Source organism: Tamandua tetradactyla, chromosome 4 (genome assembly GCF_023851605.1).
Source record: "Tamandua tetradactyla isolate mTamTet1 chromosome 4, mTamTet1.pri, whole genome shotgun sequence".
NCBI classification, from domain to species: Eukaryota; Metazoa; Chordata; class Mammalia; order Pilosa; family Myrmecophagidae; genus Tamandua; species Tamandua tetradactyla.
Genome location: NC_135330.1, coordinates 72,087,506 through 72,109,729, shown reverse-complemented (window position 1 = coordinate 72,109,729; position 22,224 = coordinate 72,087,506). Strand labels below are relative to the sequence as shown.

General features: G+C 35.1%; 1 protein-coding gene across 1 annotated transcript in view; it reads left to right on the top strand.

The window, feature by feature from the left end:
- Positions 1 to 885: 885 nt before the first annotated feature.
- NSL1 (NSL1 component of MIS12 kinetochore complex) overlaps positions 886 to 22,224 on the top strand; it is an 81,522-nt gene continuing 60,183 nt past the window's right edge. Inside the window, exons 1-3 of the mRNA XM_077157781.1 lie at positions 886 to 984; positions 3,910 to 4,040; positions 5,769 to 5,823. Coding sequence (XP_077013896.1) covers positions 981 to 984; positions 3,910 to 4,040; positions 5,769 to 5,823 — 190 coding nt within the window. The 5' untranslated portion in view covers positions 886 to 980. The remainder of the gene's footprint in view (positions 985 to 3,909; positions 4,041 to 5,768; positions 5,824 to 22,224) is intronic.

The window sequence follows — 22,224 nt, the reverse complement described above, 5'->3', positions numbered from 1 at the left end:
AGAGATAGGCTTCATTCTTTTTAATGCTGCATGGCTTGGATATATTGTAGTTTATTTAACCATTCTCCTAATTAGTAGTTTAGATTTATCCCCTCAGTTTTTCATTATTTCAAATAATGCTAAAATGAACATTCTTAGTCCTAACCTTGTTGGTTTATGAGAACAGTCCTTTAGATACATTGAAAGAAGTGAAATATTGAATAATATGGAATGTGCACTAAAATTTTGATGGTGCTGTTAAGTGCTTTTAGTCCTTTCAAAAATTTGTGATGAATACTTCAACCTTATAAAAAAATAGATTAGTGCATCTAAAAAAAATAGATGGGAGCATATATCCATCACCAGATTCAACAGTTATCAAATCTTTCCTATACTTCTTTTCCTACCCCCTACTTTTTGGTTGTTCTGAAGTATTTTAAATTAGCACAAGTTCCAAATAACATGCCATCTCATCCCTGTGTTCTCCATGTACATCTCTAAAAATATAGTCCTTAATAAAGCAGAAATTAATTTCACTTAACTTTAAGCATGCCTGTTTTCATTGTTGTTAATATGACATTCATTCCCCCACATATATGGGTTCAACTGAGGTTTACTTGAGTCCAGAGATGTTAGCTTTTTCCCCCTTGTTTCATTTAAGAAGTACATTTTTTTGTTGTTGTTTATAAGAAAATACTAAAATTTTACATCAGATTATGGGTTGTGCAGTGGCTCCCAGCACTAAGGTGCAGATAGAATCAGTGACTGAAATGAAATCTCACTTTGCTGAAAATAAAAAATGTGCTATTCATCTGGTCTGCTACTTTTCTTTATATCCGCTGTCACAAATATGAAGTTATTTTGCCAAAATGGTTGAATTCCGTACTTAAAATTATTTTTAGTGATTTGACTATTTTGAATTGCAGACTTTTGAAGCAGCTGTGCATGAGAATGTCAGCATTAATGGGCAAGCATGGCAGGAGGCTTCAGATAATGGTTTTATGGGTATGTGATTTAATTTTTTCCTTCTGTTACCATTTTTTAAATGTTTTAACATTTTATTTACTTTTAAAAATTTATTTTGTAAATATATAAAAATTTGCCATTTTAAACAATTCAGGTTATTTTTTATTTTTAATTTTATTCTGAACACTGTTTTTTAACCCTATTTTCAGTGTCACTTCTTTAAAAAAATCCTTTACTGGGAGAAAAAAATAAACTAATCTGGGAGACGGTTAAAGTCATAATCTGAGACAAACAACGCAGCAGGCCTTTTGAACTCCCGTATATGCCATATATTGTTCTCAACAAGGCTTTTATCTGATTAGTTTTCAAAAATATCCTCCTTAGTAGTTTATTAGGCAATACTGTAGAAATATCCCAAGATGAAAAAACAGGGCCAGAGAATTCCTTTGATTAATACCTTATAAATTAAGTTGCACTTTTACAAGTAACCCTTAGTGTAGATAGTGAAATACCTTAAGAAGTGTGAAGTTAAACTATAAAAGTACCACACAAAGAATGAGGCCAAGTATTTATGGAAAACTCCTTAAAAAAGACAATTATTCCTAGTCTGAAGCAGACTTAACTAGTGATGTTGACATATCTATAGAAATCAAAGTTATAGTAGAGAATGATCAGTGTAGAAGGAAAAAATGAAGTAGAAAAGAATAGGCAGTTGATAGAGAGGCAGAACTCCTCACTGTCCACCCAGCAGTGTCCAGGAGAACAGCTACCCTGACGTGAAGGCCAGAGTGTTTTGCTGCCTCCCTGGTCATATCATGTGGCTCTGTAACTGACATAGCTCGACATCGCTGCCATTGCCATTACCCTTGAGCTGATGCCAGGCCCACCAAGCCACCCTCTTTAGTTAGTATTTGTCTATTAAGATAATATTTGCCCAGATAACTTTACTGTTCACTCTTTGGGATTATTATAGTTATCTCTTCAAAGTCACCAAAATTGCTTTACAATTTACATATTAAAACAGAGAAAGCAATCTCACTGTGTTCGTCAAGTATTATCAGAGTGATTGCCAGTTAGTGGGGGAGGGATTTTGTCAGAATCACTGAGAAATATTTTTAAACTACACAACCTTTCACTATTTTTATCTTGTTCTGTGAAGTCACTTTGGAATTATTGTTTGGTCTTAGGCCACCTTTTATAACATGGTTCATCAATTCATGGATTAAGAAATGTGTTTTCCAACAGGTTTGGCAGTCTGGGGGAAGTATGGCTATCCTTTGTCTGTTTTTCCCTCCATGACTATAAAAGGAGATGGTTGAGAGTACTGTATTTTCATGAATATCTGTTAAATGCCAGGCACTATGACCAAATGATGGGAAATGGATGAAAAGACATGGTTCTTATCTTTTAGGAGTAATTCATAGAAATAAATGCACAATGAATTACTAAGAGTACTTTGGGAAGAAGACTTAGCAGAGTAGGTTATTGTTAAATCAAATGCATTTGTTTAATAAGTGAGAGTGCGCTAGGCAGAAAGAAAGTAGGCTGGAAGGACATTTGAAGCAAAGAAAACAGTATGTGCGAAGATACAAAGAGTAATATGTTTGGAAAATGTCAGAAGTGAATTGGGAAAATGAATGGCAGATAGGGCCAGAAAGATCATTTCAGACCAAATCATAAAGAGCCCGATACAATAAGCTAAGGAATTTGGCACCAGTGAAAGTCGGTGTTTTAATAAGCTAACTGCTGACTGTATGGGGGATAGAATAGAAAAGGGAGAAATTTAAGGAAGGCGGCCTTTAGGGAGGTTTTTAGAATAGTCCAGCAAAAGATGGTAAAGATCTGGATTATACAGTGGGAAAGGAAAGGAAAAGATAAGTTCGAGAGATATTGAAAAGATAGAATTACTAGGACTTGGCATCTGAGCTAATACACAGAATCACCAGATTAGCATTACAGAGGCAAAGCTTTTTGTCTGTTTTGTTCCCTGAGAGTTCCAAATTCTGGCATATAAAGTCAGGATATAAATGAATGAACAAATTGAAGAATAAGTAAATATATAAGTCAAACCACCTGGTTTCTCTTTGTCCCTATAACTGCCCTTAAAGGACTTGATTCCAAGAGATTTGACTAGGTACATTTAAGATTTAAAATCTAAGTTACTCAAAAGCAGGGACTGTATCTGTTTTTATCATCACTATGTTTTCAGCACTTAGCTTGCCACGTAGTAATCGCTCACTCAATATCTGTTAAGTGAAAAATTATTTCTTGCTCAAATTTGCTTATACATTTCAGTTTTGTAGATTTGTCAGTAGATGGCGCTTAGAAACCGTTTTCCTTTCCTCATAGAAAATTTAACTAGTTGACTTTTTTTTAAAACTGATTATAAAATAGTATAGTATTTCTTACAGGCTAGTGATAGTAGTGTGCATGTTAACTTTTTAAATGAATAAATTAAATTTTACGGAGGGATGCTGATTTGAAGAATAACTAAGGTAAGAAATGACTGTGCTTCTAATACCCTCAAAAAATAAGTAATATAAGTGGATTCAGTCAATATTTGTTACACAAATGGAAAGCCACACCTGATTGATGTACTTCACTAATCTCTACCTGATATATAAATGCATTCTGATATATATCAGCAATGTCTTTAAATGTTTCATATATATATATATATATGATGTCAGACTTCTGAATAAGTTGCTACTCAGTGAAATAAATAGATATATTTCTTGCATAGAATTTAACATAGCAAAATAGATAGGATATAGACCTGTTAAGGTGAAGATCTAGCTATTTTAATATGTGCAACTACTTGATATTTGCTACTGTTTAAAACCACTTTTCAAAATCAGATGTATATTTTCTAAATGTCATTTATTTGTATCATATTTCCATAGAGAGTATAAACAATCCATTTTAAGGAATTATTTAGATGTTCCTTTTTTTAAAAAAAAATAGATTCTGACATCAAAGTACTTGAAGATCAGTTTGATGAAATCATAGTGGATGTAGCCATGAAACGTAAGCAGTATCCCAGAAAGATCCTTGAATGTGTCATCAAAACCATAAAAGCAAAACAAGAGATTCTGGTAAGATGATTTACATTTTAAATCAAAATATGAGGTCCATGTGGTGATAAATGACGTTTTTTTTTGTCTTTGTCTTTGTCTTTCTTGCCTCTGTCACTCCTGCTTCCCTCTGGTAAGACTTTCTTTCCTGTTCCAAATCACACTAGGTTTTGAATGTGACTGATATTAAAATGGAAATTGAAGGTAGAAGACTGACAAGAACTTTATAATTCTGAGACCAGGAAAGGGAAAGAAATTTCGTCTTTTAACCCTTTTCTTTCTATCTGTCAAATGTATTTGGTATATTATTTGTATATGTTTATATATTTTAGAGGATAATTTAGTTAATTTGATGGTAAAAATTGTTTGAATGCCTATTCATAAGGTTGAAATTTGCTTTATAAATTGTGTCAATTTGTTTTGCTCCAAAAGTTATGGCCATTTGGGTCACAAGCCCAGGAAGCCAATCACCTCCTTCATCTGAATTTTTCAGACATGCAAGCAGCCAGCTTCTTATTTATAATTACTGTAGGTATCAATGACCATCCATACTATGCCCCCATCTTTTCAGATTTACTAGGGGTGGAATGAATCAAAATAAAAAATAAACAAGAAGTCCACTGACAAATTAGGCCTGAATTCTCCCTTGTGGAGGAGGGAGGGGAAGGGAATGGCATTGCTCATAAAGTAAAAAGTGTTTTCATATTGAGGTCTTCAATTTGCCTGCCTTTTAGGAATTGTTTTGAAATAGTAAAGGCCGGGCTTAACACTATCTAAAATGTTTTAGTCAGTATTCTATGAGAAAAAAACATTCATGATCAGAATTTTTTTTCATTTTTTCTTCCTTGGCTGTTAGCCCTCAAGGTAATGCCCTACTCTACCTCCTTCCCTTACGCTTTTTTCCCTCCCCAATCTTTTTATTTTTTTTTTTAGGTTTCTTCAGTAAAGATATTCAATATATTTATTTTCTAGCATCATCCTCCTTATTCCCTACCCCATCTCCAATCCCACCGAAAATCAGTTAATCAGTATTGCATAAAAGTATGAAAATTGACAAGCCCTAAGTGAGGTACTGCTTGTGAAAGTTTAAAAAATGATGCAAAATGATGGGGTAGGTGAGGGTACTAAAGGACAGCTTTTTTTTTTTTTTTTTTTTTGACCCTTCTGGCTCCTGTTGACTTTGGAGAAAAGTAAGGAGAAATAGTTTGTTCCTTTTTCTTCTTGCCTGAGTATGGAGCCTGTTCCTATAGTTCTGTTACTATCATTCTGGTGACTCACAGGATATATGGTCTTTAGTGTGTTGACATGGTAACCATTTATTTTTATTTTTAAAAAATATTTTTATTAACATACCTTCACACACATACAGTCTGTCCAAGACCATTTTTAAAACTGAGTTTCTCTGAGAGTATGAGTTCTGAGTTCCAAACATTTATCTTAAAAATGAACTTTTGAAAAATTTTGTACTTGCGACACAAATGCAGCTTCTGTGCCTTTTGATTGCTTTTTTGGATTATAATTTTTATGGTGCTATTTCTTATTGTATGCAGTAGGAGGCAATATTATAAAAGGTAAAATTCAGACTCTAACTTGTCTTTCGTCCCTCTTCTGTACATATCTCAGGATCTAATTTTTTTCCCCAAAAAAGAATGGTGCTGTAGTGTTACTTGCTTTCATTATCTGAAAGAAATGTTTACATGCAGTATTAAGTGATTAACTTGTTATTGTCATCTGTTTAATTTATGTTAGAAGCGGTACCAACCTGTTGTACATCCGTTGGATCTAAAATTTGACCCTGATCCAGGTGAGTCATTGTTCAGTTTTGGTAAACATGAAGCATCAGTTTGTAATTTTTTATTAGTTCCTGATATTCTTCTAATGGTGTCATCATAAAGGGTACTTTTCCTCTGAAGCGCTAATCTGTTACTGCTCATTCACGTTTAGCTCTTCCCTTAGGATTATGAGGATTTACTCTAAACCTATTGAATCAGAATCCCCAAGGTTAGGACCCAGAAATCTGGACTTTTATAAAACTCTCTCCTAACTTTGTTATTATAGCACCCTCCCATCTCAAACTTCTATGATATTATCCATCCTTTGTATTACAGCCAAAGTTATGTATTATTAAAACAGTGTTATGGTATCACTTCCCGATGCAATAAGTTTCTGTGGTTTCTCATTTATTTACAAATAAAATCTAATAAAAATATAATGCTGAACTTCAGAAGATATAAACACATCTTTTACACCTTTATACTCAATTATTTTTCCATTTAGATGCATCCTCTGAAATAGAAAAATGAAATCAATACAAATTTATGTCAATCCAGCAACAGAACTGACATTGCTAAAAATGTGGGTCATATATATATTTGTTTCCTTTTTTGTATTTTTAAATTTGTGACAATCTTCCCAAGATACCTTTTGGAATTCGCTTTTGGAACTCAAAAGTGCCATTTCTGAACACTTAGAAAATATGGTTAAGTTTTTGGTTTATTTGGATGGGATATTGGTATTTATGGCTTGTAGTATCTTCCCTTTGTTGAATTCTGAACTTCTTTTCAGACCCTCTCACCCTACAGATCTCCCAAGCAAATGGGGTAAACTGAGAGGGGAAGGATAATCATAAAGCTGCTCTGAAATTGGTTAAAGTCATTCGATGTGTTTGAGAATAGAAATTAACTTAGGACCTAATGCTTAAGCAAGTGTATGGTTCAGTTTAGTGAAGAGGTATTTACCTAAATGCGGTATTTTACTTGCATTTTTTCTGGATTTGAGGACCATAAAAATTGTAATTTTCTGAAGCTTGTGGTATAAGAATGCACTTAACCATTACTTTTTAGATACAGTCAGTTCTCCTCTAAAGAAACTGGTAACATTTTATCTTAGAAGGGAAGAATAATCTACTTAAATGATCCTTTCAAGCTCTAGGTGATTTTACTCCCACCATTCCAGTTATATAATGCTAGTGGAAAAATCTTCTGTATCCTAAGATTCTTTTTTTTTTGTATCATAGGATTCTGATTTCAAAACTCAAGGGAGAGGGCGGGCCAAGGTGGCTCAGCAGGCAGAGTTCTTGCTTATAATATAGGAGACCCAGGTTCGATTCCCAGTGCCTGCCCATGCCAAAAAAAACAGTCAATGGAGGCGGGCAATGGTGGCTCAGTGGCAGAGTTCTTGCCTGCTGTGCTGGAGACCTGGATTTGATTCTCAGTGCCTGAAAAAAAAAAAAAAGCAAAAAAAGTCAAGGGAAAATCTAACAAATTATGTTGCACATTCATAGCAGCATTATTCACAGTTGCCAAAAGGTGGAAGCAACCCAAGTGTACATCACCCAAAGAATGGATCAAGAAAATGTCATAAATATACACAGTGGAATATTATTCAGCCATAAAAAGGAATGAAATTCTGATACATGCAACAAAATAGATGAACCTTGAAGATATCATGTTGAGTGAAATAAGCCAGACAGGAAAGGATATATAATGTATGAGCGCACTAATATAATTAGAATAAGCAAACTTATAGTCAGAATCTAGAATAGAGGTTACCAAGGAACAAGGTGGGAATAGGGAATAGGGAGTTAAGGCTTAAAATGTACCGTTCTATTTGGAACAAAGGAAATGTTTTGGTAGTGAATGGTGGTGATGGTGGCCCAACATTGTGAATATAATTAACAGCCTGAATTTTATATCTGAATGTGGTTAAATGGAGAAATGTTAGGTTGTATATATGATACTAGAGTAAAATCTTTTTTTTTAGATCTATGAAAACTGCACAACACAATCAGTGAACCCTAAGTTAAACAATGGAGTAGAATTAATAGAACAGTTATAAAAATGTGCTTTCATCAGTTGTAACAAATGTACCATCCCAAATGTGAGGTATTAACAGTAGGATGGTATATGGGAATCCTGTATTTTATGCACGGTTGTGCTGCAAACATGCAACTTCTCTAATAAGAAAAAAAGAAAGATTTAAAAAAAATGTTGAAAGAATAAAGGAATCTATCTTTCAGACAAATTTTGAGGGCTTGTCTTTATACATTCATAATGAGCTAACAATATTTCATCAGTTTCCTAAAGACAGCAAAATTTACTTAAAATTATTAGCATTGCATCCTTGGGCAAGTCTCCTCATTTTATTGAGCCTCAGTTTCTTTATTAATAAGCTGGTAAATTCTAGACCAGAAGCCTGGTATTGTATTTGTGAATTCCGGCTATTTTTTTTTGTCACTAAATTCAACACAAATGCCCTGCCTACTTATCAAGGTTATGGTATGAATCAAATGAGATAAGGGACTCTACAAACTAACTAAAACCATAAGTAGACTCTTAATATTAAACAAAAACAAAACCATAAGTAAATAAATTAGTAAGTGGAAACCTATATAAAGAAAACTACAAAAAACTGCTAAAAGAAATCACAGAAGACCTAAATAGATGGAAGGGCATACCGTGTTCATGGATTGGAAGACTAAATATAGTTAAGATGTCAATCCTACCTAAATTGATTTACAGATTCAATGCAATACCAATCAAAATCCCAACAACTTATTTTTCAGAAATAGAAAAACCAATAAGCAAATTTATCTGGAAGGGCAGGGTGCCCCGAATTGCTAAAAACATCTTGAGGAAAAAAAACGAAGCTGGAGGTCTCGCGCTGCCTGACTTTAAGGCATATTATGAAGCCACAATGGTCAAAACAGCATGGTATTGGCATAAAGATAGATATATCGACCAATGGAATCGAATAGAGTGCTCAGATATAGACCCTCTCATCTATGGACATTTGATCTTTGATAAGGCAGTCAAGCCAACTCACCTGGGACAGAGCAGTCTCTTCAATAAATGGTGCCTAGAGAACTGGATATCCATATGCAAAAGAATGAAAGAAGACCCATATCTCACACCCTATACAAAAGTTAACTCAAAATGGATCAAAGATCTAAACATTAGGTCTAAGACCATAAAACAGTTAGAGGAAAATGTTGGGAGATATCTTATGGATCTTACGACCGGAGGCGGTTTTATGGACCTTAAACCTAAAGCAAGAGCACTGAAGAAGGAAATAAATAAATGGGAACTCCTCAAAATTAAACACTTTTGTGCATCAAAGAACTTCATCAAGAAAGTAGAAAGACAGCCTTCACAATGGGAGACAATATTTGGAAATGATATATCAGATAAAGGTCTAGTATCCAGAATTTATAAAGAGATTGTTTATCTCAACAACAAAAAGACAGCCAACCCAATTACAAAATGGGAAAAAGACTTGAACAGACACCTCTCAGAAGAGGAAATACAAATGGCCAAGAGGCACATGAAGAGATGCTCAATGTCCCTGGCCATTAGAGAAATGCAAATCAAAACCACAATGAGATATCATCTCACACCCACCAGAATGGCCATTATCAACAAAACAGAAAATGACAAGTGCTGGAGAGGATGCGGAGAAAGAGGCACACTTATCCACTGTTGGTGGGAATGTCAAAGGGTGCAACCACTGTGGAAGGCAGTTTGGCGGTTCCTCAAAAAGCTGAATATAGAATTGCCATACGACCCAGCAATACCATTGCTAGGTATCTACTCAAAGGACTTAAGGGCAAAGACACAAACGGACATTTGCACACCAATGTTTATAGCAGCATTATTTACAATTGCAAAGAGATGGAAACAGCCAAAATCTCCATCAACAGAAGAGTGGCTAAACAAACTGTGGTATATACATACGATGGAATATTATGCAGCTTTAAGACAAGATAAACTTATGAACCATGTAATAACATGGATGGACCTAGAGAATATTATGCTGAGTGAATCCAGCCAAAAACTAAAGGACAAATACTGTATGGTCCCACTGATGTGAACGGACATTCGAGAATAAACTTGAAATATGTCATTGGTAACAGAGTTCAGCAGGAGTTAGAAGCAGGGTAAGACAATGGGTAATTGAAGCTGAAGGGATACAGACTGTGCAACAGGACTAGATACAAAAACTCAAAAATGGACAGCACAATAATACCTAATTGTAAAGTAATCATGTTAAAACACTGAATGAAGCTGCATCTGAGCTATAGGTTTTTGTTTTGTTTTGTTTTGTTTTGTTTTGATTTTACTATTATTACTTTTATTTTTTTCTCTATATTAACATTCTATATCTTTTTCGGTTATGTTGCTAGTTCTTCTAAACCAATGCAAATGTACTAAGAAATGATGATCATGCATCTATGTGATGATGTTAAGAATTAATGATTGCATGTGTAGAATGGTATGATCTCTAAATGTTGGGTTAATTTCTTTTTTTCCGTTAATTAAAAAAAAAAAAAAAAAAAGAGAAGGGATAATTGGAGATGAAGGGATACAGACTGTACAACGGGACTGGATATAAAAACTCAGAAATGGACAGCACAATACTACCCAATTGTAATGCAATTATGTTAAAACACTGAATGAAGCTGCATGTGAGGTATAGGTTTTTTGTTTTTGTTTTTTTTGTTTTTTTTTCTTTCTATTATTGTTTTAATTCTTATTCTGTTGTCTTTTTATTTCTTTTTCTAAATCGATGCAAATGTACTAAGAAATGATGAATATGCAACTATGTGATGTTATTAAGAATTACTGATTGTACATGTAGATTGGAATGATTTCTAATTGTTTTGTTAATTCTTTTTTTAATTAATAAAAAAAATAAATAAATAAATAAAAAATTAGTAAGTGGTAGTTTATAAAGATACGTTATATAATACCCCTATTATAAATACCATCTCATGTACAATAAGATACCTTATAATACTGCATTCATTATAGTACACCTAAATGGTAAAGCCATATGAAACTAATTAAAATGGCCTAAAAGGAAAGTAGGAAGCCTATATTTGTATAGAACCTAAAAATCTGAGTAAGCCATGTGAAAACTTCTTGAAAGTTTTTATTATTTTGCTATAGTAATATTAAGTGATACCAAATTTCTTTGAAAGCTGACACTTTTAAAGAAGGAAGTCTGGTTTTCAAAAAATACAATGTTTAGGCAATGCATATAATACTGATTCAGTATAGCTATACTGAACTTTGGGGAAGGGGGTGATATAAAGATAAAGCAGAAAGAGCTTCTATCTGAGTAGGAGAAGTAAGAGATGAACTTAAAATAGGATTCTTTTATGTCCTGTAGTTGGTTCCTTCCCTAGTTTTCCCCAACTCACTAAATGCACCTCTGCCAACATATTTACTAGTTGGTTACCTTGGTTCCTTCCTATGCCTAACACTTCATATCCAGCCCATCAACAAGTCCTATATATTACCCTTCAAAATATAATCTCGTATCCATCCACTTCTCTCCATCTCTGTTACCATTGCTATTCTAGGTTGCCATCTTTCTAACCAAGATTTCTATCAGTGGTCTCTAGAGATCTTCTTGTTTTCTTTCTTCCATTACATTCTATAAACATTAGGTATAGTAATCTTTTATTTTTCCTATTCTTTGAATACGGAGTATAATGTAATGAATGTGTTTGTACATACTGCCCATGTTTAAGGACTGTTAACCTTTTGCCATAAATGCTTCATAGCTTTTTAGGAATTAAAATATATGCGTACAGTTGAAACTCTTTATCCTGCCACCCTTCAGTTCCACTCCCTCTGAACTTAGAAGTAACTGCTATCCTCAAAATGTGTAACTCTTTCCTACCCATTTTTTTATTCTTTTGCTTTATAAGTATGTATACACAAACAACATACTTTTTAAAAGATGCTATTAGGTAAGTTATGGGTTTACAGAAAAATCATACACAAAGTACAGATTTCCCATATCCTACCCTGTTAGTAACACCTTGCATTGATGTACATTCGTTACACAATTGATGAAAGCACATTTTTACAATTGTACTATTAAAATAGTGTGTTTGGTTTAAATTAGGGCTCACTGTGTTGTGGAGTTAATGGATTTAAAAGACATTTTTATTCTATTACCGTATATATAATCTTACATTTCCCCATTTAACCATATTCAGATATACAATTCAATGCTGTTAGTTAACGTTCACAATGTTGTGCCACCATCACCACCATTCACTACCAAAACATTTCCATTGTCCCAAATATAAACAGTATATATTTTTTCTTATTGCGAAAGCTATGTCATTATACAGTCATCTTCAAGAAACATGGTTACTGGAACACAAATCTACAGTTTCAGGTACTTCCCTCTAGCCACTCTAATACCCAGTAAACTGAAAAGGGGAAAGCTATATAATGTGTAAGAATAAATTCCCCAAGTTCACGCAATGTTAGTTCTTATTAGTGAGACCATACCGTATTTGTCCTTTTGTTTCTGGCTAATTTCACTCAGGATAATGTCCTAAAGGTCCATCCACGTTGTTATATGATTCATGACTTTATTCTGTCTTACAGCTGTGTAATATTCCATCGTATGTATATACCACAGCTTGTTTAGCCATGTGTCTGTTGATGGACATTTGGCCTGTTTCCATCTCTTGGCAATTGTAAATAATGCTGCTATAAATTGGTGTGCAAATGTCCATTTGTGTCCTTGCCTTCATGTCCTCTGAATTGATACTTAGTATTGGTATTGCTGGATCATATGGCAGTTCTTTTCTTAGCTTCTTGAGGAACCGCCAAACTGCCTTCCACAGCGGTTGTACCATTTTGCATTCCCACCGACAGTAGATAAGTGTGCCTCTTTCTCCACATCCTCTCCAGCACTTGTCATTTTGTGGTTTTTTGATACTGGCCATTCTGGTGGGTGTGAGATGATACCTTATTGTGGTTTTGATTTGCATTTCCCTAATAACCAGGGAAGTTGAGCATCTTTTCATGTGCCTTTTAGCTGTTTGTTCTTCCTCTTCTGAGAAGTGTCTGTTCGTATCTTTCACCCATCTTTTAATTGGGTTGTTTTTGTCTTTTTGTTGTTAAGTTGAACACTCTGTTTATATATTCTGGATACTAGACCCTTATCTGATATGTCATTTTCAAGTATTGTCTCCCATCGTGTAGGCTGTCTTTTTACTTTCTTGACAAAGTTCTTTGAGGCACAAAAGTTTTTAATTTTCAGAAGTTCCCATTTATCTATTTCTTTCTTCAGTGTTTGTGCTTTGGGTGTAAGATGTAGGAAACTGCCTCCTATTACAAGTGTTATAAGGTATTTTCCTACATTTTTCTTCTAAAAGTTTTATGGTCTTAGCTCTAATGTTTAGGAGTTAATTTTTGTATAAGATGTGAGATATGGATCCTCTTTCATTCTTTCCACATGGATATCCAGTTCTCTAAGCACCATTTATTGAAGAGACTGTTCTGGCCTAGGTGAGTTGGCTTGACTGCTTTATCAAAGATCAATTGTCCATAGATGAGAGGGTCTATATCTGAACACTTTGTTCGATTCCGTTTGTCAGTATATCTGTCTTTATGCCAGTATCATGCTGTTTTGACCACTGTAGCTTCGTAATACACCTTAAAGTCAGGGAGCATGAGACCTCCAATTTCATTTTTCTTTCTCAAGATATTTTTAACTATTTGGGGCACCCTGCCCTTCCAAATAAATTTGGTTATTGGTTTTTCTGTTTCTGCAAAGTTAATTTTTGGGGTTTTAGTTGATATTGCATTGAATCTATAAATCAATTTAGGTAGAATTGACATCTTAACTATATGTACTCTTCCAGTCCACAAAAACGGTATTCCCTTTATTTAGGTCTTCTGTAATTTCTTTTAGCATTTCTTGTAGTTTGTATAGGTCTTTTTTATCCTTAGTTAAATTATTCCTAACCATTTTATTCTTTTGGTTGCAATTATAAATCAATTTTTTTTCTTGATTTCCCCCTCATTGCTCATTAGAAGTATATAGAAACACTACAGATGTTTGAGTGTTGATCTTGTAACCTGCCACTTTGCTGTACTCTTTTATTAGCTCCAGTAGTTTTGCTGTGGATTTTTCGGCATTTTTAACATAGAGTATCATATCAGCTGCAAACAGTGAGAGTTTTACTTCTTCCTTTCCAATTTTGATGCCTTGTATTTCTTTTTCTTGTCTGATTGCTCTGGCTAGAGCTCTCAACATTGTGTTAAATACCAGTGGTAGGGACAGTGGACATCCTTGTTTTATTCCTGATCTTAGGGGGAAAGTTTTCAGTCTTTCCCCATTGAAGATGGTGTTGGCTGTGGGTTTTTCATATATTCCCTTTATCATTTTAAGGAAGTTCCCTTCTATTCCTACCCTTTGAAGTGCTTTCATCAAGAAAGGATGTTGAATTTTGTCAGATACCTTTCTGTATCAATCGAGATGATCATGAGGTTTTTCTGCTTTTGTTTGTTGATAATGGTGTATTACATTACTTGATTTTCTTATGTTGAATGATCCTTGCATACCTGGGATAAATCCCATTTGATCATGGTGTATAATTGCTTTAATGTGCTGTTGGATTCGATTTGCAAGAATTTTGTTGAAGATTTTTGTATCTGTATTTGTTAGAGAGAGTTGGTCTGTAATTTTCTTTTCTTGTAGTATCTTTGTCTGGCTTTGGTATGAGGGTGATGTTGGCTTCATAGAATGAGTTAGGTAGCCTTCCATCCTCTTCAGTTTTCTGAAGAGTTTGAGCAGGATTGGTACCAATTCTTTCTTGAATGCCTCGTAGAATTCACATGTGAAGCCATCTGGTCCAGGACTTTTCTTTTTGGGGAGCTTCTTGATAACTGATTCAATTTCTTTACTTGTGGTTGGTTTGTTGCAGTCATCTGTTTCTTCTTAAGTCAGTGTTGGTTGTTCATGCCTTTCTAGAAAGTTGTCTATTTCGTCCATGTTGTCTAGTTTATCAGCATGAAGTTGTTCATAGTATCTTCTCATTACCTCCTTTCTTTCTCCAGGGTCAGTGGTTATGTCTCCTCTTCCATTTCTCATTTTATTTATTTGCATCCTTTCTCTTTTTCTTTTTGTCAGCCTTGCTAGGGGTCCATCAATTTTGTTGATTTTTCTCAGAGAACCGACTTCTGGTTTTGTTGATTTTCTTGATTGTTTTCATCTTCCCAATTTCATTTATTTCTGCTCTAATCTCTCTTATTTCTTTCGTTTTGCTTGTTTTGGAGATAGTTTGCTGTTCTTTCTCTAGTTCTTCCAAGTGAACAGTTAACTCCTTGATCTTTGCTCTTCTTTTTTGATATAGGCATTTCAGGCAATAATTTTCCCTCTTAGGACTGCCTTTGCTGCATCCCATAAATTTTCATATGTTGTATTGTCATTTTCATTTGCCTCTGGATATTTACTGATTTCTCTTGTAATTTCTTCCTTGACCTACTCATTGTTTAAAAGTGTGTTGTTGAGCCTCCATATATTTGTGAATTTGCTGGCCATCTGCCTGTTATTGATTTCCAACTTCATTCCTTTCTGATCTGGGAAGGTGTTTTGTATGATTTCAATCTTTTAAAATTTATTGAGACTTGCTTTGTGTCCCAGCATATGTTCTATCCTTGAGAATGATCCATGAACACTTGAGAAAAAGGTGTATCCTACTGTTGTGGGGTATAATATTCCATAAATATCTGTTAAGTCTAGTTCATTTATTGTAGTATTCAAATTTCCTATTTCTTTATTGATCCTCTGTCTAGATGTTCTATCAATTGGTGAAAGCAGAGAATTGAAGTCTCCAGCTATTACAGTAGATGTGTTTTTTTTTCTTTTCAGTGTTTTCAGCATTTGTCTCATGTATTTTGGAGCACTCTGGCTTGCTGCATAAATATTTATGATTGTATTGTCTTCTTGTTGAATTGTTCCATTTATTAATACATAGTGTCCTTCATTGTCTCTTATAATTGTTTTACATTTGAAGTCTAATTTGTCAACTATTAGTATAGCTACTCCTGCTCTTTTCTGATTGTAGTTTGCATGAAATATCTTTTCCCAGCCTTTCACTTTCATCCTCTGTTTGTCTTTAGGTCTTCTCGCCTGCATGAATTCTGCTGAGAAATCTACACATAGTCTTATTGGGTGTCCCTTGTATGCGATGAATTGCTTTTCTCTTGCTGCTTTCAAGATTCTCTCTTTCTCTTTGGCCTCTGACATTCTGATTAGTAAGTGTCTTGGAATATCTCTATTTGCATCTATTTTGTTTGGGGTACGCTGCATTTCTTGGATCTGTAATTTTATGTCTTTCATAAGATAGGGGAAATTTTCAGTGATAATTTCCTCCATTAGTCTTTTTCCTCCTATTCCCTTCTCCTCTTCTGGGACACCCACAGCACGTATATTTGTGTGCTTCATGTTGTCATTCACTTCCCTGAGTCACTGCTCATATTTTTTCCATTCTTTTCTCTTTATTTTCTTTTGCCTGTCAGATTTCAGATGCCCCATCCTCCAGTTCACTAATCCTTTCTTCTGCTTCTTCAAATCTAACGTTGTAGGTTTCCATTGTTTTTTTTTCATCTCTTCTACTGTGTCTTTCATTCCCATAAGTTCTGTGATTTGTTTTTTCAAACTTTCGATTTCTTCTTTTTGTTTGCCCATTGGCATTCTTCATATCCTCCCTCAACTCATTGATTTGATTTTTAATGAGATTTTCCATGTTTGTTCGAACATCCTGAATTAGTTGTTTCAGCTCCTGTATCTCTTATGAATTGTTGGTTTGTTCCTTTGACTGGGCCATATCTTCAGTTTTCCTAGTATGACTCATTATTTTTTGCTCCTGTCTAAGCATTTGGTCTCCTTAACTGTTTTATTCTGGAGATTGTTTTCACTTTTTTTACCTAGGATTTTCTTGCTGGGTGGCTTTGTTCTCTATATGTTCTTTGACATTCAGTTCAGCTTTTTCTACACCTCGAGCACCAATTTTGTTTAACTGATCAGGACTTTTCAGTTCTTGTTTTCTTGTTTCTTGCCCTGTCTATATGCAGCCATTTTTTTTTCTCTAAGGAGAGTATACTTGGATATTATAGACCCCAGTCAGATTTTCACAGACCAGACTAGCCTCCTCTCAGGAGGAAAGAGTCTCCTGCAACAGTTTTCCCTGAGGGTGAGTCCCAGCAGGTTGTCAAACTTTGCTATGAAGCCTCTAGACTCTGTGCTTTTCCTGTCCTGCCCAGTATGTGGTGCTTGTCTGCCTGTCGTTTTCCACCAGTATAAAGGGTCGTGGTACCTTTAACTCCAGCAGACTCTCCCTGCTGCAACATAGTAGAGACAGAGGAGAGTTTGTAGGCTGACTTTAATTGCTTCAGTTTGCCCATCCATGGGATTTGAATTCCTTGAGGGAGGGATTCCACCTGAGCTGGGCCCCACCCCTCTCCTCGGGAAGGCACAGCCTCCAGGGAATTAACTTCTTTCACCTGACCAACCTCTGTCTCTCAGAAAAGCTTAATTCCGCCGGTTCCTGGGACAGTTGGAGCCTGAGAAGCCTTGTAGTCCTATCTAATGACAGTTAAATAGTTGAAACAAAGCAAAAAAAAAAAAAAAAAGAAATCCTTTTGGTAGGAGGACCCCTGTTCCTCGGGTTTGTTACTCAGGAGATTAAGTTGGTACATTGCTCTATGTATCTCCAGGTTCTGTGTGCTCCCAACGCCGTGCCCCCCCCCTTTTTTTCAGGGTCCAGCTCTTTTCGAGTATTTTGTGCTGTCCAATCCAAAACCCCTTTTTTGTCAGTCCTACCCTCTCTGTCCCGGGCCAATAACCCCTAGTACCTTTAGCTCTTATTCGATGTTTATCTGAGCTGGGGGCCTATTTTCAGCATTTAGAATTTGTTAATTAAATCTGCAAGTGGATGTTGGTTGAGCTAAGTCCCTGGTGCTAGTAGAGTCTCTTTGCTTTTCTGTCTGGGAACCAGGCTCTCATGCCCATGAGGAGAGGCACTGGCCTCCATGGCTTGGGGTACTTACAGTTCTGTGCAGTATCAACAGCTGGTCCAACTTGTTCAGACTAGTGTACACCATGTGTCTAGTCACTGATGTGGCCCCAGCAGTTGTTCTGAACTTCCTGGCTTTTTACTAGCTGCTCTGCAGGATGAGCTAAATTCCATACCACGGTAAGCTGCCATCTTGGAACCTTCAAAAACAGTACATTTTAAGCCTTAAATTCCTATCTGCTACCCTCATCCCATCTCCTGGTAACTTGTATTCTAGATTCTGACTGTATGAGTTTGCTTTTTCTAATTATTTCATATCTGTGACTCATACAATATGTGTCCTTTTGTGTCTGGCTTATTTCAGTCCACCTGATATCTTCAGGGTACATTTATGTTGTCACATGTATCAGAATTTATTCCTTTTTTATGGCTGAGATAATCTGCTGTAAGCATACACTGTGTTATTGATCCTTTCATTGGCTGATGGGCATTTGGGTTGCTTCCATCTTTGGCAATTGTGAAATAATACTGCTATGAACATCAGTGTGCAAATATCTGTTTGAGTCCTTGCTTTCAGTTCTTTTGTTACATACCTAAAAGTGCGATTGCTGGATTATAGGGTAATTATATACCTAACCTTGTGAGGAACTGGCAAACTAGCTTCCATTGTGGCTACACGATTTCATATTTCCACCAACAATGAATGTGTTCCTATTTCTTCACATGCTCTTCTACACTTGTAATTTTCTGTTATTGAATGGGAGCCGTAGCCATTCTGCTGGGTATGAAATGGCATTTTATTGTGGTTTTGACTTCTGTTTCACTGATGATTAATGATGTTGAGCATCTTTTCATATGCCTTTTAACCATTTGCATATCTTCTTTGGAAAGTTGTTTATTCAAGTCTTTTATCCATTTAAAAAATTGGATTGTCTTTTGTTGTAGAGTTGAAAGATTTCTTTATATGTTCTGCATATTAAACCCTTATCAGGTATGTGGATTCCCAATATTTTCTCCCATTCTGTTAGTTGTCCTTTTACTTTCATGATAGAGTCCTTTGATGTGCAAAACATTTTCATTTTGAGGCAGTCCCATTTATCTTTCGTTGTTCATGTTTTGGATAAAAGTCTAAGAAACTGTTGCCTGATACAAGATCCTGAAGGTGCTTCTCTATGTTTTCTTTAGGAGTTTTATAGTTCTGGCTCTTATATTTAAGTATTTGATCCATTTTGAGTAATTTTTGTATATGATATGAGGTAAAAATTCACGTTCATTTTTTTTTTTTTTTTGCAAATGTAGAGGTTCATTTTTCCCAGCATCATTTTTTGAAGAGACTGTTCTTTTCCAATTGAGTGGTCTTTGTGCCCTTGCCAGAAATCAATTGGCCATAAATGTGAAGGTTGATTTTTAAACTCTTAGTTTGGTTTCATTGGTCTTTGTGTCTGTCCTTGTTCCAGTACTATGCTGTTTTGATTCCTGTGGCTTTATAATAAGTTTTAAAACCAGAAAGTATGAGTCCTCCAACTTTGTTTTCTTTTTCAAGATGACTGTTGAGTGTCCCTTACCCTTCCATATAAATTTCATGATTGTCCTTTCCATTTCTGCAAAGAAAGCTGTTGGAATTTTGATTGGGATTGCATTGAATCTGTAAATAGCTTTGCATGGAATTGACATCTTAGTATTTAGTCTTCCAATCCATGGACATGGAATGTCCTTCCATTTATTTAGGTCTTCTTTGATTGATTTCTTTTAGAAATATTTTGTAGTTTTCTGTTTAGAAATCCTTTACATGCTGTGATAGATTTGTTCCTAGATACTTGATTCTTTTAGTTGCTCCTGTAAATGAATTTTTTTCTCCTCTTACTGTTCATTACTAGTGTGCAGAAACACTACTTATTTGGCAGTATTGATCTTGTACCTTGTCAGCTTGCTGAATTCATTTATTAGCTCTAGAAACTGTGTTGTGGATTTTTTTCAGATTTTCAGTATATAGGAGCATGTCATCTGCAAATAGATCAAGTTTTACTTCTTACTTCCTAATTTGGATGCCGTTGTTTCATTTTCTTGCCTAATTGCACTGGCTGGAATTTCCAGTTCAGTGTAGAATAACTGATTACAGTGGGCATCCTTGTCTTGTTGCTTATTTATAGAAGGAAAGCTTCCAGTCTCCCACCGTTGAGTATGATGTTACTGTGGACTTTTCATATATGTGCTTTATCATGTTGAGGAAATTTTCTTCCAGTCCTACTTTCTGAGTGTTTTTATCAAGAAGAATACTGGACTTGGTGAAATGCCTTTTTTGTATCCATTGAGATTATGATGTGATTTTTTTTTCCCTTAGTTTTGTTAATATGATTTATTCTATTAATTGATTTTCTTATTTTGAACCATCCTTGTATACCTGGGATAAAGCCCGCTTGATCATGTTATATTGTTCTTTTAATATGCTATTGGATTCAACTTGCTAATATTTTTTTTAACTTTTTTTATTGTATAATATAGCATATATACAAAGCTAAGAAAGAAAAAAGCAATAGTTTCAAAGTACTCTTCAACACGTAGTTGCAGGACAGAGCCCAGAGTTTGTTGTGGGCTACCACACCATCATCTCAGATTTTTCTTTCTGGTTGCTTCAGAAAATAGGAGGCTAGGAGGAATAAATACTTTTTATCATCACAATCAACTTTTTTTTCTTTTTTGTGAAAAATAACATATATATATAAAGCAATAAATTTCAAAGCACAGAACAACAATTAGTTGTAGAACAGATTTCAGAGTTTGGTATGGATTCTAATTCCACAGTTTTTGGTTTTTACTTTTAGCTGCTGTAAGATACTGGAGACTAAAAGAAATATCAGTTTAATGATTCAGCAATCATATTTGTTTGTTAAACCCTACCTTCTCTGTTTAACTCTACCATCACCTTTGATCTTTCTGTCCCATTCTTTAGGGGTATTTGGGGTATAGCCATTCAAAATTTTTCATGTTGGAAGGGGCTGTCAATAATATGGGGGAGGGAGATGGAACTAGTTGATGTTCTGGAGAGGCTGGGTCAGGACTTACCTGTTCCAGGGACCCATCTGGAAGTGTAGGTTTCTAGAAAGTTACCCTAGTGCATGGAACCTTTGTAGAATCTTCTATATTACCCTAGGTGTTGTTTAGGATTGGCTAGAATGGTTTTGGTTGGGGTTTGGCAAGTTATGGTAGGTAACAATGTCTAACTGAAGCTTATGTATGAGTGATCTCCAGATCGAGATAGCCTCTCAACTCTGTTTGAACTTTCTCAGCCACTGATACTTTATTAGTTTCACTTCTTTTCCCCCTTTTGGTCAGCCTGGAATTGTTGATCCCACAGTGCCATGGCTGGCCTCAACTCTGGGCATCATCTCCCACGCCACCAGGGAGACTTTCACCACTGGATGTCATGTCCCTCGTAAGGGGGAGGCCAATGATTTCACTTACGGAGTTGGACTTAGAGTATGGCCACATCTAAGCAACAAAAGAGGTCCTCCAGAAGTAACTGTTTGGCATACCTATAGGTAGGCTAGGCTTCTCTGCTATCTACATAAGCTTCACAAGAGTAAGCCTCAAGATCAAGAGCTTGGCCTATTGATTTGGATGTCCCTAATGTTCGACACAGTATCAGGGAATTAATTCCCTGATGGTAAAATTTAATAGTTCCATATTTTTTCTCCCATCCCTCAAGGGACTTTGCCAATACTTTTTGATTATCTGCTCGGTATATTCTAGGATGTATCTAGGCATTACAGTAAGCCATACAGGATTAAAGATCCCTCTTTCTTATTCTGTGCTACCTGTGTTTCAGTTGTTCAAATGAGCTGTCCAGACAGGTTGAGTTAGATTATGTACTATCTGAATTGATGCAAATGTTCTAAGAAATGATCATGAGAATGAATATGCAAGTGCGATGATATTGTGAATTACTGATTATATATGTAGGATGGAACGATCATAAGTTAAGAATGTTTGTGTTTGTTTCTATATTTTTTTAAAAAATTAAAAAAATTAATTTAAAAAACAAAAAAAATAGTGGGTACGGTTCTAAAATATAGAAAATATCTTCTTTATCTCTGTGTTCTGAATTACCTTAGTCCCAACCTGATCAGCTAAGTTCTTATCCATAAATACCAGGTTATAGATATATAAAACATCCTCTCAGAATCCAGAAATAATAATTACCGCTCCAGACTAAATGTGTCCACTATAAGAGCTTACAATCTAGGTTCCTGTTTGCTTATAAGCATTTTCTAAAGGACATCATATGATAATCGGTCTTCATTTCTACTTTATTTTGCCTCACCAAATGTCTCACAGATTCATATACATTGTTGCATGCCGCATGACATTGTTCCT